The sequence below is a fragment of the Salmo salar genome, unplaced genomic scaffold (assembly GCF_905237065.1).
Source record: "Salmo salar unplaced genomic scaffold, Ssal_v3.1, whole genome shotgun sequence".
In the NCBI taxonomy this organism is placed as follows: domain Eukaryota; kingdom Metazoa; phylum Chordata; class Actinopteri; order Salmoniformes; family Salmonidae; genus Salmo; species Salmo salar.
This window is the reverse complement of record NW_025548701.1, coordinates 47,698-70,188: the sequence shown is the minus strand read 5'-3', so window position 1 is coordinate 70,188 and position 22,491 is coordinate 47,698. Positions and strand designations below refer to the sequence as shown.

Genomic DNA, 22,491 nt, shown 5'->3' with positions numbered 1-22,491 from the left:
AACCTCCTAACCCACCCAACCCTAACCTAACCCCTCAACCCTAACCCCTAACCAACCTAACTCTAACCTCCTAACCTAACCCTACCCTAACCCTAACCCAACCTCAACCTAACCTAACTCCAACCCTAACTTCTTCTCAACTCTTCTTCCTCTACCCTACACTTCTTCTTTAACCCTAACCCCCCACCTAACCCCCTAACCCCAACCCTAACCTAACCTAACCCCTAACAGGAACTTGGTGTACTTCTGGAGCTTCACCTTGACAACAAACAAACCACCTTTATTAAACCTAACCTCAACCTAACCTTCCTAACTTCCTACCTTAACTCCAACCCTAACCCCTACTAACCTAACCTAACTCCAACCCCTAACCTAACCCTAACCTAACCAACCCCTAACCTAACCCTTAACCCTAACTTCATCGTAACCCTAACCTTACTACCTAACCCTAACCTAACCTAACCCTAACCCTAACCCCTAACCCTACCTAACCTAACCCTAACCCAACCTAACCCTAACCCCTAACCCTAACCTAGCCTAACCCTAACCTAACCTAACCCTGACACTACCACAAACCCTAACCAACCACTGCCTAACCTAACCCCTATCCCTACTTTTAATCCCTAACCTGGCCTAACCCTAACTACCCTAAACCTAACCTCCCTCCTCCTAACCCTAACCCTTCAACCCTAACCCCTAACCTCTCTCTCTTACCCTAATTTCTTCTAACCCTAACCCCTAACCCCTAACCCTAACTTCTTCAACTTAACTCTCAACCCCTAACCTAACCCTACACCCTAACCCTAACACCCCAACCTAACCCTAACCTCAACCTAACCTAACCTACTCCTAACCTATCTAAGCCTAACCCTCAACTTCCTAACTCCACACCCTAACCCTAACCTAACTCTAACCAGGAACTTGGTGTACTTCTGGAGCTTCACCTTGACAACAAACAAACCACCTTTATTAAACCTAACCCCTAACCCCAACCCTAACCCTAACCCTAACCCTCAACCCCTAACTTAACCCCAACCCTAACCCTAACTCCAACCCCTAACCCCACCCTAACCCTTAACCCTAACCCTAACCGTAACCCCTAACCCCAACCCCTAACCCTAACCCTTAACCCTAACCCTAACCCCTAACCCTAACCCTTAACCCTAACCCCTAACCGTAACCCCTAACCCTAACCCTAACCCTAACCCTAACCCCTAACCCTAACCCTACCCCAACCCTAACCCTAACCCTAACCCTACCGCCTAACCCCAACCCCAACCCCTAACCCTACCCCTAACCCCTGACCCCAACCCTTAACCTAACCCTAACCCTTAACCCTAACCCTAACCCCTAACCCTAACCCCAAAACCTAACCCTAACCCCTAACCCCAACCCTAACCCCAACCTCTAACCCCTAACCCTAACCCTAACCCCAACCCTTAACCCCAACCCCAACCCCTAACCCTTAACCCCTAACCCCAACCCCAACCCCAACCCCAACCCCTAACCCCAACCCCTAACCCCTAATCCTAACCCTAACCCAACCCCAACCCCTAACCCTAACCCTAACCATAACCCCTAACCCTAACCCCCTAACCCCTAACCCTAACCCCTAACCCAAATACACAGTGCATTCAGAAAGTATTCACATTTTGTTACGTAACAGCCTTATTTTAAGATTGATCAAATATTTTTTTTCCTCCCATCAATCTACACACAATACCCCATAATGACAAAGGTACCAGTTGATAGAGGTTTTTAGAAATGTTTTAAAATGTATTACAAATAAAAAACAGTAAAACCTTATTTACATAAGTATTCAGACCCTTGCTATGAGACTCGAAATGGAGCTCAGGTGCATCCTGTTTCCATTAACCTCTCTAGGGTAGGTGGCACCAAATCGTCCCACCTACTCAACAGCCAGTGGAATCCCGTGGCGCGATATTCAAAAACCTCAAAAATGCAAAAACGTCAATTTTTCAAACATATGACTATTTTACACCATTTTAAAGACAAGACTCTCGTTAATCTAACCACACTGTCCGATTTCAAAAAGGCTTTACAAAGAAAGCAAAACATTAGATTATGTCAGCAGAGTACCCAGCCAGAAATAATCAGACACCCATTTTTCAAGATAGCATATAATGTCACATAAACCCAAACCACAGCTAAATGCAGCACTAACCTTTGATGATCTTCATCAGATGACAACCCTAGGACATTATGTTATACAATACATGCATGTTTTGTTCAATGAAGTTCATATTTATATCAAAAACCAGCTTTTTACATTAGCATGTGACTAGCATGTGACTAGCATTCCCACCGAACACTGCCGGTGAATTTACTAAATTACTCACGATAAACGTTCACAAAAAGCATAACAATTATTTTAAGAATTATAGATACAGACCTCCTCTATGCACTCGATATGTCCGATTTTAAAATAGCTTTTCGGTGAAAGCACATTTTGCAATATTCTCAGTAGATAGCCCAGCCATCACGGGCTAGCTATTTAGACACCCGGCAAGTTTAGCCTTCACCAAAATCAGATTTACTATAACAAAAATGTTATTACCTTTGTTGTCTTCGTCAGAATGCACTCCCAGGACTGCTACTTCAATAACAAATTTTGGTTTGGTCCAAAATAATCCATCGTTATATCCGAATAGCGGCGTTTTGTTCGTGCGTCCCAGACACTATCTGAAATGGTAAATCAGGGTCACGCGCATGGCGCAATTTGTGACAAAAAAATTCTAAATATTCCATTACCGTACTTCGAAGCATGTCAACCGCTGTTTAAAATCAATTTTTATGCCATTTTTCTCATAAAAAAGCGATAATATTCCGACCGGGAATCTGCGTTTAGGTAAACAGACGAAAGAAAATAAAGCATGGGGTCGACTCGGGCACGCGCCTAAGCCCATAGTACCCTGATCGGCCACTTGCCAAACGCAATAATGTGTTTCAGCCAGAGGCTGCCTCGATATCGTTCAGCTTTTTCCCGGGCTCTGAGAGCCTATGGGAGCCGTAGGAAGTGTCACGTTATAGCAAAGATCCTCAGTCTTCAATAAAAAGAGCCAAGATGAAACACTACTTCTCAGACAGGCCACTTCCTGCTTGGAATCTTCTCAGGTTTTTGCCTGCCATTTGAGTTCTGTTATACTCACAGACACCATTCAAACAGTTTTAGAAACTTTATGGTGTTTTCTATCCAAAGCCAATAATTATATGCATATTCTAGTTACTGGGCAGGAGTAGTAATCAGATTAAATCGGGTACGTTTTTTATCCGGCCGTGTCAATACTGCCCCCTAGCCCTAACAGGTTAATCATCCTTGAGCTGTTTCTACAACTTGATTGGAGTCCACCTGTGGTAAATTCAATTGATTGGACATGATTTGGAAAGGCACACACCTGTTTATATAAGGTCACACAGTTGACAGTGCATGTCAGAGCAAAAAACCAAGCCATGAGGTCGAAGGAATTGTCCGTAGAGCTCAGAGACAGGATTGTGTCGAGGCACAGATCTGGGGAAAGGTAACAAAACATTTCTGCAGCATTGATGGTCCCCAAGAACACAGTGGCCTCCATCATTCTTAAATGGAAGAAGATTGTAACCACCAAGACTCTTCCTAGAGCTGGCCGCCCGGCCAAACTGAGCAATCGGGGGAGAAGGGCCTTGGTCAGGGAGGTGACCAAGAACCCGATGGTCACTCTAACAGAGCTCCAGAGTTCCTCTGTGGAGATGGGAGAACCTTCCAGAAGGACAACCATCTCTGCAGCAATCCACCAATCAGGCCCTTATGGTAGAATGTCCAGACAGAAGCCACTCCTCAGTAAAAGGTACATGACAGCCCGCTTGGAGTTTGCCAAAAGGCACCTAAAGACTCTCAGACCATGAGAAACAAGATTCTCTGGTCTGATGAAACCAAGATTAAAATATTTTGGCTGAATGCCAAGCTTCATATCTGGAGGAAACCTGGCACCATCCCTACGGTGAAGCATGGTGGTGGCAGCATCATGCTGTGGGGATGTTTTTCAGCGACAGGGACTGGGAGACTAGTCAGGATCGAGGGAAAGATGAACGGAGCAAAGTACCGAGAAATCCTTGCTGAAAACCTGATCCAGGACCTCAGACTGGGGCGAAGGTTCACCTTCCAACAGGACAACGACCCTAAGCACACAGCCAAGACAACGCAGGAGTGGCTTCGGGACAAGTCTCTAAATGTCCTTGAGTGGCCCAGCCAGAGCCCGGACTTGAACCTGATCGAACATCTCTGGAGAGACCTGAAAATAGCTGTGCAGCAATGCTCCCCATCCAACCTGACAGAGCTTGAGAGGATCTGCAGAGCAGAATGGGAGAAACTCCCCAAATACAGGTGTGCCAAGCTTGTAGCGTCACACCCAAGAAGACTCGAGGCTGTAATCTCTGCCAAAGGTGCTTCAACAAAGTACAGAGTAAAGGGTCTGAATACTTATTTAAATGTGACATTGACATTTTTTAATTTTTAATATATTTGCACGAATTTCTAAAAAACTGTTTTTGCTTTGTCATTATGTGGTATTGATGAGGAGGGGAAAAAAACGATTTAATAAATTTTAGAATAAGGTTGTAACGTAACAAAACGTGGAAAAAGGTGTCTGAATACTTTCCGAATGCGCTGAATACATCACTTACACATTTATATAATAGATTCATATTTTTTTTATTGTTCAGTAATGTGGTGGGTCGTCTCTTCGTTCGCTGGACTTTATCCTGCTAACTGTTCCAAATGTCCGAACTGAATTTGGGTATAAAGGGCTTTTATGTACCCTGCGCCATCGTCTTGGAAACGCCTTACAAAATACTGTTAAACTGGAAGAACTTGGTCCCGATTGGTGTTTTTAAATCACTGATGAAGGATCTGGAGACTGATTGGTTAAATAAAGGTTAAATAAATAAATAAAAATAAACCAAATGAGTCAGCTGTTAACTGACCACCACCAGGGCTAACTGACCACCATCAGGGCTAACTGACCACCATCAGGGCTAACTGACCACCATCAGGGCTAACTGACCACCATCAGGGCTAACTGACCACCATCAGGGCTAACTGACCACCATCAGGGCTAACTGGCCACCATCAGGGCTAACTGACCACCATCAGGGCTATCTGACCCCCATCAGGGTTAACTGACCACCACCAGGGCTAACTGACCCCCATCAGGGTTAACTGACCACCATCAGGGCTAACTGACCACCATCAGGGTTAACTGACCCCCATCAGGGCTAACTGACCACCATCAGGGTTAACTGACCACCATCAGGGCTAACTGACCACCATCAGGGTTAACTGACCACCATCAGCTGCTAACTGACCCCCATCAGGGCTAACTGGCCACCATCAGGGTTAACTGGCCACCATCAGGGCTAACTGGCCACCATCAGGGTTAACTGACCACCATCAGGGCTAACTGACCACCATCAGGGCTAACTGACCCCCATCAGGGTTAACTTGCCACCATCAGGGTTAACTGACCACCATCAGGGCTAACTGACCACCATCAGGGTTAACTGACCCCCATCAGGGCTAACTGACCCCCATCAGGGCTAACTGACCACCATCAGGGCTAACTGACCACCATCAGGGCTAACTGACCACCATCAGGGCTAACTGACCACCACCATCAGGGCTAACTGACCACCATCAGGGCTAACTGACCCCCATCAGGGCTAACTGACCACCATCAGGGCTAACTGACCACCACCATCAGGGCTAACTGACCACCATCAGGGCTAACTGACCACCATCAGGGCTAACTGACCACCATCAGGGTTAACTGACCACCATCAGGGCTAATTGACCACCACCATCAGGGCTAACTGACCACCATCAGGGCTAACTGACCACCATCAGGGCTAACTGACCACCATCAGGGCTAACTGGCCACCATCAGGGCTAACTGACCCCCATCAGGGCTAACTGACCACCATCAGGGTTAACTGGCCACCATCAGGGTTAACTGACCACCATCAGGGTTAACTGACCACCATCAGGGCTAACTGACCACCATCAGGGCTAACTGACCCCCATCAGGGCTAACTGACCACCATCAGGGCTAACTGACCACCATCAGGGCTAACTGACCCCCATCAGGGCTAACTGACCACCATCAGGGCTAACTGACCACCACCATCAGGGCTAACTGACCACCATCAGGGTTAACTGACCACCATCAGGGCTAACTGACCCCCATCAGGGCTAACTGACCACCATCAGGGCTAACTGACACCCATCAGGGCTAACTGACCACCATCAGGGCTAACTGACCACCATCAGCTGCTAACTGACCACCATCAGGGTTAACTGACCACCATCAGGGCTAACTGACCCCCATCAGGGCTACCTGACCACCATCAGGGCTAACTGACTACCATCAGGGCTAACTGACCCCCATCAGGGCTAACTGACCACCATCAGGGCTAACTGACCACCATCAGGGCTAACTGACCACCATCAGGGTTAACTGACCCCCATCACGGCTACCTGACCCCCATCAGGGCTAACTGACCCCCATCAGGGCTAACTGACCACCATCAGGGTTAACTGACCCCCATCAGGGCTACCTGAACCCCATCAGGGCTAACTGACCCCCATCAGGGTTAACTGACCCCCATCAGGGCTAACTGACCCCCATCAGGGCTAACTGACCACCATCAGGGCTAACTGACCACCACCATCAGGGCTAACTGACCACCATCAGGGTTAACTGACCACCATCAGGGCTAACTGACCACCATCAGGGCTAACTGACCACCATCAGGGCTAACTGACCCCCATCAGGGTTAACTGACCCCCATCAGGGCTAACTGACCCCCATCAGGGCTACCTGACCCCCATCAGGGCTAACTGACCACCATCAGGGCTACCTGACCACCATCAGGGCTAACTGACCCCCATCAGGGCTAACTGACCCCCATCAGGGCTAACTGACCCCCATCAGGGCTAACTGACCACCATCAGGGCTAACTGACCACCATCAGGGTTAACTGACCCCCATCAGGGCTACCTGACCCCCATCAGGGCTAACTGACCCCCATCAGGGCTAACTGACCACCATCAGGGTTAACTGACCCCCATCAGGGCTACCTGACCCCCATCAGGGCTAACTGACCCCCATCAGGGTTAACTGACCCCCATCAGGGCTAACTGACCCCCATCAGGGCTAACTGACCCCCATCAGGGCTAACTGACCACCATCAGGGCTAACTGACCACCACCATCAGGGCTAACTGACCACCATCAGGGCTAACTGACCACCATCAGGGCTAACTGACCACCATCAGGGCTAACTGACCCCCATCAGGGCTAACTGACCACCACCATCAGGGCTAACTGACCACCATCAGGGCTAACTGACCCCCATCAGGGCTAACTGACCCCCATCAGGGCTAACTGACCCCCATCAGGGCTAACTGACCACCATCAGGGCTAACTGACCACCATCAGGGCTAACTGACCACCATCAGGGCTAACTGACCCCCATCAGGGCTAACTGGCCACCATCAGGGCTAACTGACCACCATCAGGGCTAACTGACCACCATCAGGGTTAACTGACCACCATCAGGGTTAACTGACCACCATCAGGGCTAACTGACCCCCATCAGGGCTAACTGACCCCCATCAGGGCTAACTGACCACCATCAGGGTTAACTGACCACCATCAGGGTTAACTGACCACCATCAGGGCTAACTGACCACCACCAGGGCTAACTGGCCCCCATCAGGGCTAACTGACCACCATCAGGGCTAACTGACCACCATCAGGGCTAACTGACCCCCATCAGGGCTAACTGACCCCCATCAGGGTTTAGCGTCGGAGGTAAGAGAGATTAGCAGTGAACTGACCTTCATCAGATGTCGTGAGAACTTCCCGTAGCGTTTCCAGAATTTGTTGAAGGTGAAGTGGAGGCTGCTGTTGTGGACCATCTCCTGAGGAACAGCCAGTGGATCCCTGTAGGGACCTCCGTCCTGGAGCAGCCTCTCACTGAGCACAATCATCACCCTCTTCCAGTTAGTACAGGCCACCTACAGTCAATATAAATATATATACAATATATACAGGTTATATTAGCCTCTCACTGAGCACGATCACCACCCTCTTCCAGTTAGTACAGGCCACCTACAGTCAATATAAATATATATACAATATATACAGGTTATATTAGCCTCTCACTGAGCACGATCACCACCCTCTACCAGTTAGTACAGGCCACCTACAGTCAATATAAATATATATACAATATATACAGGTTATATTAGCCTCTCACTGAGCACGATCACCACCCTCTACCAGTTAGTACAGGCCACCTACAGTCAATATAAATATATATACAATATATACAGGTTATATTAGCCTCTCACTGAGCACAATCATCACCCTCTTCCAGTTAGTACAGGCCACCTACAGTCAATATAAATATATATACAATATATACAGGTTATATTAGCCTCTCACTGAGCACGATCACAACCCTCTTCCAGTTAGTACAGGCCACCTACAGTCAATATAAATATATATACAATATATACAGGTTATATTAGCCTCTCACTGAGCACAATCACCACCCTCTACCAGTTAGTACAGGCCACCTACAGTCAATATAAATATATATACAATATATACAGGTTATATTAGCCTCTCACTGAGCACGATCACCACCCTCTACCAGTTAGTACAGGCCACCTACAGTCAATATAAATATATATACAATATATACAGGTTATATTAGCCTCTCACTGAGCACGATCACAACCCTCTACCAGTTAGTACAGGCCACCTACAGTCAATATAAATATATATACAATATATACAGGTTATATTAGCCTCTCACTGAGCACGATCACCACCCTCTACCAGTTAGTACAGGCCACCTACAGTCAATATAAATATATATACAATATATACAGGTTATATTAGCCTCTCACTGAGCACGATCACCACCCTCTACCAGTTAGTACAGGCCACCTACAGTCAATATAAATATATATACAATATATACAGGTTATATTAGCCTCTCACTGAGCACAATCACCACCCTCTACCAGTTAGTACAGGCCACCTACAGTCAATATAAATATATATACAATATATACAGGTTATATTAGCCTCTCACTGAGCACAATCATCACCCTCTACCAGTTAGTACAGGCCACCTACAGTCAATATAAATATATATACAATATATACAGGTTATATTAGCCTCTCACTGAGCACGATCACCACCCTCTACCAGTTAGTACAGGCCACCTACAGTCAATATAAATATATATACAATATATACAGGTTATATTAGCCTCTCACTGAGCACGATCACCACCCTCTACCAGTTAGTACAGGCCACCTACAGTCAATATAAATATATATACAATATATACAGGTTATATTAGCCTCTCACTGAGCACGATCACAACCCTCTACCAGTTAGTACAGGCCACCTACAGTCAATATAAATATATATACAATATATACAGGTTATATTAGCCTCTCACTGAGCACGATCACCACCCTCTACCAGTTAGTACAGGCCACCTACAGTCAATATAAATATATATACAATATATACAGGTTATATTAGCCTCTCACTGAGCACGATCACCACCCTCTACCAGTTAGTACAGGCCACCTACAGTCAATATAAATATATATACAATATATACAGGTTATATTAGCCTCTCACTGAGCACGATCACCACCCTCTACCAGTTAGTACAGGCCACCTACAGTCAATATAAATATATATACAATATATACAGGTTATATTAGCCTCTCACTGAGCACAATCACCACCCTCTACCAGTTAGTACAGGCCACCTACAGTCAATATAAATATATATACAATATATACAGGTTATATTAGCCTCTCACTGAGCACGATCACCACCCTCTACCAGTTAGTACAGGCCACCTACAGTCAATATAAATATATATACAATATATACAGGTTATATTAGCCTCTCACTGAGCACGATCACCACCCTCTACCAGTTAGTACAGGCCACCTACAGTCAATATAAATATATATACAATATATACAGGTTATATTAGCCTCTCACTGAGCACGATCACCACCCTCTACCAGTTAGTACAGGCCACCTACAGTCAATATAAATATATATACAATATATACAGGTTATATTAGCCTCTCACTGAGCACGATCACCACCCTCTACCAGTTAGTACAGGCCACCTACAGTCAATATAAATATATATACAATATATACAGGTTATATTAGCCTCTCACTGAGCACGATCACCACCCTCTACCAGTTAGTACAGGCCACCTACAGTCAATATAAATATATATACAATATATACAGGTTATATTAGCCTCTCACTGAGCACGATCACCACCCTCTACCAGTTAGTACAGGCCACCTACAGTCAATATAAATATATATACAATATATACAGGTTATATTAGCCTCTCACTGAGCACGATCACCACCCTCTACCAGTTAGTACAGGCCACCTACAGTCAATATAAATATATATACAATATATACAGGTTATATTAGCCTCTCACTGAGCACGATCACCACCCTCTACCAGTTAGTACAGGCCACCTACAGTCAATATAAATATATATACAATATATACAGGTTATATTAGCCTCTCACTGAGCACGATCACCACCCTCTACCAGTTAGTACAGGCCACCTACAGTCAATATAAATATATATACAATATATACAGGTTATATTAGCCTCTCACTGAGCACGATCACCACCCTCTACCAGTTAGTACAGGCCACCTACAGTCAATATAAATATATATACAATATATACAGGTTATATTAGCCTCTCACTGAGCACGATCACCACCCTCTACCAGTTAGTACAGGCCACCTACAGTCAATATAAATATATATACAATATATACAGGTTATATTAGCCTCTCACTGAGCACGATCACCACCCTCTACCAGTTAGTACAGGCCACCTACAGTCAATATAAATATATATACAATATATACAGGTTATATTAGCCTCTCACTGAGCACGATCACCACCCTCTACCAGTTAGTACAGGCCACCTACAGTCAATATAAATATATATACAATATATACAGGTTATATTAGCCTCTCACTGAGCACGATCACCACCCTCTACCAGTTAGTACAGGCCACCTACAGTCAATATAAATATATATACAATATATACAGGTTATATTAGCCTCTCACTGAGCACGATCACCACCCTCTACCAGTTAGTACAGGCCACCTACAGTCAATATAAATATATATACAATATATACAGGTTATATTAGCCTCTCACTGAGCACGATCACCACCCTCTACCAGTTAGTACAGGCCACCTACAGTCAATATAAATATATATACAATATATACAGGTTATATTAGCCTCTCACTGAGCACAATCACCACCCTCTACCAGTTAGTACAGGCCACCTACAGTCAATATAAATATATATACAATATATACAGGTTATATTAGCCTCTCACTGAGCACGATCACCACCCTCTACCAGTTAGTACAGGCCACCTACAGTCAATATAAATATATATACAATATATACAGGTTATATTAGCCTCTCACTGAGCACGATCACCACCCTCTACCAGTTAGTACAGGCCACCTACAGTCAATATAAATATATATACAATATATACAGGTTATATTAGCCTCTCACTGAGCACGATCACCACCCTCTACCAGTTAGTACAGGCCACCTACAGTCAATATAAATATATATACAATATATACAGGTTATATTAGCCTCTCACTGAGCACGATCACCACCCTCTACCAGTTAGTACAGGCCACCTACAGTCAATATAAATATATATACAATATATACAGGTTATATTAGCCTCTCACTGAGCACGATCACCACCCTCTACCAGTTAGTACAGGCCACCTACAGTCAATATAAATATATATACAATATATACAGGTTATATTAGCCTCTCACTGAGCACGATCACCACCCTCTACCAGTTAGTACAGGCCACCTACAGTCAATATAAATATATATACAATATATACAGGTTATATTAGCCTCTCACTGAGCACGATCACCACCCTCTACCAGTTAGTACAGGCCACCTACAGTCAATATAAATATATATACAATATATACAGGTTATATTAGCCTCTCACTGAGCACGATCACCACCCTCTACCAGTTAGTACAGGCCACCTACAGTCAATATAAATATATATACAATATATACAGGTTATATTAGCCTCTCACTGAGCACGATCACCACCCTCTACCAGTTAGTACAGGCCACCTACAGTCAATATAAATATATATACAATATATACAGGTTATATTAGCCTCTCACTGAGCACGATCACCACCCTCTACCAGTTAGTACAGGCCACCTACAGTCAATATAAATATATATACAATATATACAGGTTATATTAGCCTCTCACTGAGCACGATCACCACCCTCTACCAGTTAGTACAGGCCACCTACAGTCAATATAAATATATATACAATATATACAGGTTATATTAGCCTCTCACTGAGCACGATCACCACCCTCTACCAGTTAGTACAGGCCACCTACAGTCAATATAAATATATATACAATATATACAGGTTATATTAGCCTCTCACTGAGCACGATCACCACCCTCTACCAGTTAGTACAGGCCACCTACAGTCAATATAAATATATATACAATATATACAGGTTATATTAGCCTCTCACTGAGCACGATCACCACCCTCTACCAGTTAGTACAGGCCACCTACAGTCAATATAAATATATATACAATATATACAGGTTATATTAGCCTCTCACTGAGCACGATCACCACCCTCTACCAGTTAGTACAGGCCACCTACAGTCAATATAAATATATATACAATATATACAGGTTATATTAGCCTCTCACTGAGCACGATCACCACCCTCTACCAGTTAGTACAGGCCACCTACAGTCAATATAAATATATATACAATATATACAGGTTATATTAGCCTCTCACTGAGCACGATCACCACCCTCTACCAGTTAGTACAGGCCACCTACAGTCAATATAAATATATATACAATATATACAGGTTATATTAGCCTCTCACTGAGCACGATCACCACCCTCTACCAGTTAGTACAGGCCACCTACAGTCAATATAAATATATATACAATATATACAGGTTATATTAGCCTCTCACTGAGCACGATCACCACCCTCTACCAGTTAGTACAGGCCACCTACAGTCAATATAAATATATATACAATATATACAGGTTATATTAGCCTCTCACTGAGCACGATCACCACCCTCTACCAGTTAGTACAGGCCACCTACAGTCAATATAAATATATATACAATATATACAGGTTATATTAGCCTCTCACTGAGCACGATCACCACCCTCTACCAGTTAGTACAGGCCACCTACAGTCAATATAAATATATATACAATATATACAGGTTATATTAGCCTCTCACTGAGCACGATCACCACCCTCTACCAGTTAGTACAGGCCACCTACAGTCAATATAAATATATATACAATATATACAGGTTATATTAGCCTCTCACTGAGCACGATCACCACCCTCTACCAGTTAGTACAGGCCACCTACAGTCAATATAAATATATATACAATATATACAGGTTATATTAGCCTCTCACTGAGCACGATCACCACCCTCTACCAGTTAGTACAGGCCACCTACAGTCAATATAAATATATATACAATATATACAGGTTATATTAGCCTCTCACTGAGCACGATCACCACCCTCTACCAGTTAGTACAGGCCACCTACAGTCAATATAAATATATATACAATATATACAGGTTATATTAGCCTCTCACTGAGCACGATCACCACCCTCTACCAGTTAGTACAGGCCACCTACAGTCAATATAAATATATATACAATATATACAGGTTATATTAGCCTCTCACTGAGCACGATCACCACCCTCTACCAGTTAGTACAGGCCACCTACAGTCAATATAAATATATATACAATATATACAGGTTATATTAGCCTCTCACTGAGCACGATCACCACCCTCTACCAGTTAGTACAGGCCACCTACAGTCAATATAAATATATATACAATATATACAGGTTATATTAGCCTCTCACTGAGCACGATCACCACCCTCTACCAGTTAGTACAGGCCACCTACAGTCAATATAAATATATATACAATATATACAGGTTATATTAGCCTCTCACTGAGCACGATCACCACCCTCTACCAGTTAGTACAGGCCACCTACAGTCAATATAAATATATATACAATATATACAGGTTATATTAGCCTCTCACTGAGCACGATCACCACCCTCTACCAGTTAGTACAGGCCACCTACAGTCAATATAAATATATATACAATATATACAGGTTATATTAGCCTCTCACTGAGCACGATCACCACCCTCTACCAGTTAGTACAGGCCACCTACAGTCAATATAAATATATATACAATATATACAGGTTATATTAGCCTCTCACTGAGCACGATCACCACCCTCTACCAGTTAGTACAGGCCACCTACAGTCAATATAAATATATATACAATATATACAGGTTATATTAGCCTCTCACTGAGCACGATCACCACCCTCTACCAGTTAGTACAGGCCACCTACAGTCAATATAAATATATATACAATATATACAGGTTATATTAGCCTCTCACTGAGCACGATCACCACCCTCTACCAGTTAGTACAGGCCACCTACAGTCAATATAAATATATATACAATATATACAGGTTATATTAGCCTCTCACTGAGCACGATCACCACCCTCTACCAGTTAGTACAGGCCACCTACAGTCAATATAAATATATATACAATATATACAGGTTATATTAGCCTCTCACTGAGCACGATCACCACCCTCTACCAGTTAGTACAGGCCACCTACAGTCAATATAAATATATATACAATATATACAGGTTATATTAGCCTCTCACTGAGCACGATCACCACCCTCTACCAGTTAGTACAGGCCACCTACAGTCAATATAAATATATATACAATATATACAGGTTATATTAGCCTCTCACTGAGCACGATCACCACCCTCTACCAGTTAGTACAGGCCACCTACAGTCAATATAAATATATATACAATATATACAGGTTATATTAGCCTCTCACTGAGCACGATCACCACCCTCTACCAGTTAGTACAGGCCACCTACAGTCAATATAAATATATATACAATATATACAGGTTATATTAGCCTCTCACTGAGCACGATCACCACCCTCTACCAGTTAGTACAGGCCACCTACAGTCAATATAAATATATATACAATATATACAGGTTATATTAGCCTCTCACTGAGCACGATCACCACCCTCTACCAGTTAGTACAGGCCACCTACAGTCAATATAAATATATATACAATATATACAGGTTATATTAGCCTCTCACTGAGCACGATCACCACCCTCTACCAGTTAGTACAGGCCACCTACAGTCAATATAAATATATATACAATATATACAGGTTATATTAGCCTCTCACTGAGCACGATCACCACCCTCTACCAGTTAGTACAGGCCACCTACAGTCAATATAAATATATATACAATATATACAGGTTATATTAGCCTCTCACTGAGCACGATCACCACCCTCTACCAGTTAGTACAGGCCACCTACAGTCAATATAAATATATATACAATATATACAGGTTATATTAGCCTCTCACTGAGCACGATCACCACCCTCTACCAGTTAGTACAGGCCACCTACAGTCAATATAAATATATATACAATATATACAGGTTATATTAGCCTCTCACTGAGCACGATCACCACCCTCTACCAGTTAGTACAGGCCACCTACAGTCAATATAAATATATATACAATATATACAGGTTATATTAGCCTCTCACTGAGCACGATCACCACCCTCTACCAGTTAGTACAGGCCACCTACAGTCAATATAAATATATATACAATATATACAGGTTATATTAGCCTCTCACTGAGCACAATCACCACCCTCTACCAGTTAGTACAGGCCACCTACAGTCAATATAAATATATATACAATATATACAGGTTATATTAGCCTCTCACTGAGCACGATCACCACCCTCTACCAGTTAGTACAGGCCACCTACAGTCAATATAAATATATATACAATATATACAGGTTATATTAGCCTCTCACTGAGCACGATCACCACCCTCTACCAGTTAGTACAGGCCACCTACAGTCAATATAAATATATATACAATATATACAGGTTATATTAGCCTCTCACTGAGCACGATCACCACCCTCTACCAGTTAGTACAGGCCACCTACAGTCAATATAAATATATATACAATATATACAGGTTATATTAGCCTCTCACTGAGCACGATCACCACCCTCTACCAGTTAGTACAGGCCACCTACAGTCAATATAAATATATATACAATATATACAGGTTATATTAGCCTCTCACTGAGCACGATCACCACCCTCTACCAGTTAGTACAGGCCACCTACAGTCAATATAAATATATATACAATATATACAGGTTATATTAGCCTCTCACTGAGCACGATCACCACCCTCTACCAGTTAGTACAGGCCACCTACAGTCAATATAAATATATATACAATATATACAGGTTATATTAGCCTCTCACTGAGCACGATCACCACCCTCTACCAGTTAGTACAGGCCACCTACAGTCAATATAAATATATATACAATATATACAGGTTATATTAGCCTCTCACTGAGCACGATCACCACCCTCTACCAGTTAGTACAGGCCACCTACAGTCAATATAAATATATATACAATATATACAGGTTATATTAGCCTCTCACTGAGCACGATCACAACCCTCTACCAGTTAGTACAGGCCACCTACAGTCAATATAAATATATATACAATATATACAGGTTATATTAGCCTCTCACTGAGCACAATCACCACCCTCTTCCAGTTAGTACAGGCCACCTACAGTCAATATAAATATATATACAATATATACAGGTTATATTAGCCTCTCACTGAGCACGATCACCACCCTCTACCAGTTAGTACAGGCCACCTACAGTCAATATAAATATATATACAATATATACAGGTTATATTAGCCTCTCACTGAGCACGATCACCACCCTCTACCAGTTAGTACAGGCCACCTACAGTCAATATAAATATATATACAATATATACAGGTTATATTAGCCTCTCACTGAGCACGATCACCACCCTCTACCAGTTAGTACAGGCCACCTACAGTCAATATAAATATATATACAATATATACAGGTTATATTAGCCTCTCACTGAGCACGATCACCACCCTCTACCAGTTAGTACAGGCCACCTACAGTCAATATAAATATATATACAATATATACAGGTTATATTAGCCTCTCACTGAGCACGATCACCACCCTCTACCAGTTAGTACAGGCCACCTACAGTCAATATAAATATATATACAATATATACAGGTTATATTAGCCTCTCACTGAGCACGATCACAACCCTCTACCAGTTAGTACAGGCCACCTACAGTCAATATAAATATATATACAATATATACAGGTTATATTAGCCTCTCGCTGAGCACGATCACCACCCTCTACCAGTTAGTACAGGCCACCTACAGTCAATATAAATATATATACAATATATACAGGTTATATTAGCCTCTCACTGAGCACGATCATCACCCTCTACCAGTTAGTACAGGCCACCTACAGTCAATATAAATATATATACAATATATACAGGTTATATTAGCCTCTCACTGAGCACGATCACCACCCTCTTCCAGTTAGTACAGGCCACCTACAGTCAATATAAATATATATACAATATATACAGGTTATATTAGCCTCTCACTGAGCACAATCATCACCCTCTTCCAGTTAGTACAGGCCACCTACAGTCAATATAAATATATATACAATATATACAGGTTATATTAGCCTCTCACTGAGCACGATCACCACCCTCTACCAGTTAGTACAGGCCACCTACAGTCAATATAAATATATATACAATATATACAGGTTATATTAGCCTCTCACTGAGCACGATCATCACCCTCTTCCAGTTAGTACAGGCCACCTACAGTCAATATAAATATATATACAATATATACAGGTTATATTAGCCTCTCACTGAGCACGATCACCACCCTCTACCAGTTAGTACAGGCCACCTACAGTCAATATAAATATATATACAATATATACAGGTTATATTAGCCTCTCACTGAGCACGATCACCACCCTCTACCAGTTAGTACAGGCCACCTACAGTCAATATAAATATATATACAATATATACAGGTTATATTAGCCTCTCACTGAGCACGATCACCACCCTCTACCAGTTAGTACAGGCCACCTACAGTCAATATAAATATATATACAATATATACAGGTTATATTAGCCTCTCACTGAGCACGATCATCACCCTCTACCAGTTAGTACAGGCCACCTACAGTCAATATAAATATATATACAATATATACAGGTTATATTAGCCTCTCACTGAGCACGATCACCACCCTCTACCAGTTAGTACAGGCCACCTACAGTCAATATAAATATATATACAATATATACAGGTTATATTAGCCTCTCACTGAGCACGATCACCACCCTCTTCCAGTTAGTACAGGCCACCTACAGTCAATATAAATATATATACAATATATACAGGTTATATTAGCCTCTCACTGAGCACGATCACCACCCTCTACCAGTTAGTACAGGCCACCTACAGTCAATATAAATATATATACAATATATACAGGTTATATTAGCCTCTCACTGAGCACGATCACCACCCTCTACCAGTTAGTACAGGCCACCTACAGTCAATATAAATATATATACAATATATACAGGTTATATTAGCCTCTCACTGAGCACGATCACCACCCTCTACCAGTTAGTACAGGCCACCTACAGTCAATATAAATATATATACAATATATACAGGTTATATTAGCCTCTCACTGAGCACGATCATCACCCTCTACCAGTTAGTACAGGCCACCTACAGTCAATATAAATATATATACAATATATACAGGTTATATTAGCCTCTCACTGAGCACGATCACAACCCTCTACCAGTTAGTACAGGCCACCTACAGTCAATATAAATATATATACAATATATACAGGTTATATTAGCCTCTCACTGAGCACGATCACCACCCTCTACCAGTTAGTACAGGCCACCTACAGTCAATATAAATATATATACAATATATACAGGTTATATTAGCCTCTCACTGAGCACGATCATCACCCTCTACCAGTTAGTACAGGCCACCTACAGTCAATATAAATATATATACAATATATACAGGTTATATTAGCCTCTCACTGAGCACGATCACAACCCTCTACCAGTTAGTACAGGCCACCTACAGTCAATATAAATATATATACAATATATACAGGTTATATTAGCCTCTCACTGAGCACGATCACCACCCTCTACCAGTTAGTACAGGCCACCTACAGTCAATATAAATATATATACAATATATACAGGTTATATTAGCCTCTCACTGAGCACGATCACCACCCTCTACCAGTTAGTACAGGCCACCTACAGTCAATATAAATATATATACAATATATACAGGTTATATTAGCCTCTCACTGAGCACAATCATCACCCTCTTCCAGTTAGTACAGGCCACCTACAGTCAATATAAATATATATACAATATATACAGGTTATATTAGCCTCTCACTGAGCACGATCACCACCCTCTACCAGTTAGTACAGGCCACCTACAGTCAATATAAATATATATACAATATATACAGGTTATATTAGCCTCTCACTGAGCACGATCACAACCCTCTACCAGTTAGTACAGGCCACCTACAGTCAATATAAAGTTAGCAGTGTGTGTGTGTGTGTGTGTGTGTGTGTGTGTGTGTGTGTGTGTGTGTACCTTGGGGACGTAGCAGTATATGACCCCATGTCGGTCGTCGACGATCAGGTGATCCAGCTCCCTGTTGGGGATGTCGTCAAATGAACGGTTCTTCCCCGGAAAAGCTAGGTCATCACCATGGTGACAGAGGTCATGGACACGCTGCCGCCGCCTCTCCTGGAGAGAGAGGAGGGGGGAGAGAGAGGGGGAGAGAGAGAGGAGGGGGAGAGAGAGAGGAGGGGGAGAGAGAGAGAGGGGTGGAGAGGGAGGGGGAGAGAGAGAGGAGGGGGAGAGGGAGGGGTGGGAGAGAGAGGGGGAGAGGGAGGGGGAGAGAGAGAGGAGGGGGAGAGGGAGGGGTGGGGAGAGAGAGAGGAGGGGGAGAGAGAGGAGGGGGAGAGAGAGGAGGGGGGAGAGGGAGGGGTGGGAAAGGGAGGGGAGAGAGAGGAGGGGGAGAGAGGGGGAGAGAGCGGAGGGGGAGAGAGAGGAGGGGGGAGAGGGAGGGGTGGGGAGAGAGAGGAGGGGGAGAGAGAGGAGGGGAGAGAGAGAGGAGGGGGAGAGGGAGGGGTGGGAGAGAGAGGGGGAGAGGGAGGGGGAGAGAGAGAGGAGGGGGAGAGAGAGGAGGGGGAGAGAGAGGAGGGGGAGAGAGAGGAGGGGGGATAGAGAGGAGGGGGAGAGGGAGGGGTGGGGAGAGAGAGGAGGGGGAGAGAGAGGAGGGGGAGAGAGAGGAGGGGGAGAGGGAGGGGTGGGAAAGGGAGGGGGAGAGAGAGGAGGGGGAGAGAGGGGGAGAGAGCGGAGGGGGAGAGAGAGGAGGGGGAGAGGGAGGGGTGGGAGAGAGAGGGGGAGAGGGAGGGGGAGAGAGAGAGGAGGGGGAGAGAGAGGAGGGGGAGAGAGAGGAGGGGGGGAGAGGGAGGGGTGGGGAGAGAGAGGAGGGGGAGAGAGAGGAGGGGGAGAGGGAGGGGTGGGAAAGGGAGGGGGAGAGAGAGGAGGGGGGAGAGAGGGGGAGAGAGCGGAGGGGGAGAGAGAGGAGGGGGAGAGGGAGGGGTGGGGAGAGAGAGGAGGGGGAGAGAGAGGAGGGGAGAGAGAGCGGAGGGGGAGAGAGAGGAGGGGGAGAGGGAGGGGTGGGGAGAGAGAGGAGGGGGAGAGAGAGGAGGGGGAGAGAGAGGAGGGGAGAGACAGAGGAGGGGGAGAGAGGGGGAGAGAGCGGAGGGGAGAGAGAGAGGAGGGGGAGAGAGAGGGGAGAGAGAGAGGGGGAGAGAGAGGAGGGGGAGAGAGCGGAGGGGGAGAGAGAGGAGGGGGAGAGAGAGGAGGGAGAGAGAGGAGGGGGAGAGAGGAGGGGGAGAGAGCGGAGGGGGAGAGAGAGGAGGGGAGAGAGAGGAGGGGGAGAGAGAGGAGGGGAGAGAGAGGAGGGGGAGAGAGAGGAGGGGAGAGAGAGGAGGGGGGAGAGAGAGGAGGGGGGAAAGAGCGGAGGGGAGAGAGAGAGGAGAGAGAGCGGAGGGGGGTTAGAGTTCCCTGTCCTAGTCGTTTCTAGAGGTTAGAGTTCCCTGTCCTAGTCGTGTTCTAGAGGTTAGAGTTACCTGTCCTAGTCGTGTTCTAGAGGTTAGAGTTACCTGTCCTAGTCGTTTCTAGAGGTTAGAGTTACCTGTCCTAGTCGTTTCTAGAGGTTAGAGTTACCTGTCCTAGTCGTGTTCTAGAGGGAGGTTAGAGTTACCTGTCCTAGTCGTTTCTAGAGGTTAGAGTTACCTGTCCTAGTCGTTTCTAGAGGTTAGAGTTACCTATCCTAGTCGTTTCTAGAGGTTAGAGTTACCTGTCCTAGTCGTGTTGTAGAGGGAGGTTAGAGTTACCTGTCCTAGTCGTTTCTAGAGGTTAGAGTTACCTGTCCTAGTCGTTTCTAGAGGTTAGAGTTACCTGTCCTAGTCGTTTCTAGAGGTTAGAGTTACCTGTCCTAGTCGTGTTCTAGAGGGAGGTTAGAGTTACCTGTCCTAGTCGTTTCTAGAGGTTAGAGTTACCTGTCCTAGTCGTTTCTAGAGGTTAGAGTTACCTGTCCTAGTCGTTTCTAGAGGTTAGAGTTACCTGTCCTAGTCGTGTTCTAGAGGGAGGTTAGAGTTACCTGTCCTAGTCGTTTCTAGAGGTTAGAGTTACCTGTCCTAGTCGTTTCTAGAGGGAGGTTAGAGTTACCTGTCCTAGTCGTTTCTAGAGGGAGGTTAGAGTTACCTGTCCTAGTCGTTTCTAGAGGTTAGAGTTACCTGTCCTAGTCGTTTCTAGAGGTTAGAGTTACCTGTCCTAGTCGTTTCTAGAGGGAGGTTAGAGTTACCTGTCCTAGTCGTTTCTAGAGGTTAGAGTTACCTGTCCTAGTCGTTTCTAGAGGTTAGAGTTACCTGTCCTAGTCGTTTCTAGAGGTTAGAGTTACCTGTCCTAGTCGTGTTGTAGAGGGAGGTTAGAGTTACCTGTCCTAGTCGTGTTCTAGAGGTTAGAGTTACCTGTCCTAGTCGTTTCTAGAGGGAGGTTAGAGTTACCTGTCCTAG

The 22,491-nt window shown here is 44.2% G+C and overlaps 1 protein-coding gene across 1 annotated transcript in view; it reads right to left on the bottom strand.

Moving 5' to 3' along the window:
• The window catches only part of chst12a (carbohydrate (chondroitin 4) sulfotransferase 12a), a 70,947-nt gene that overhangs the window by 19,488 nt on the left and 28,968 nt on the right, over positions 1 to 22,491 (bottom strand). The window contains 2 exon segments of the mRNA XM_045712667.1: positions 7,894 to 8,073; positions 19,991 to 20,146. Coding sequence (XP_045568623.1) covers positions 7,894 to 8,073; positions 19,991 to 20,146 — 336 coding nt within the window.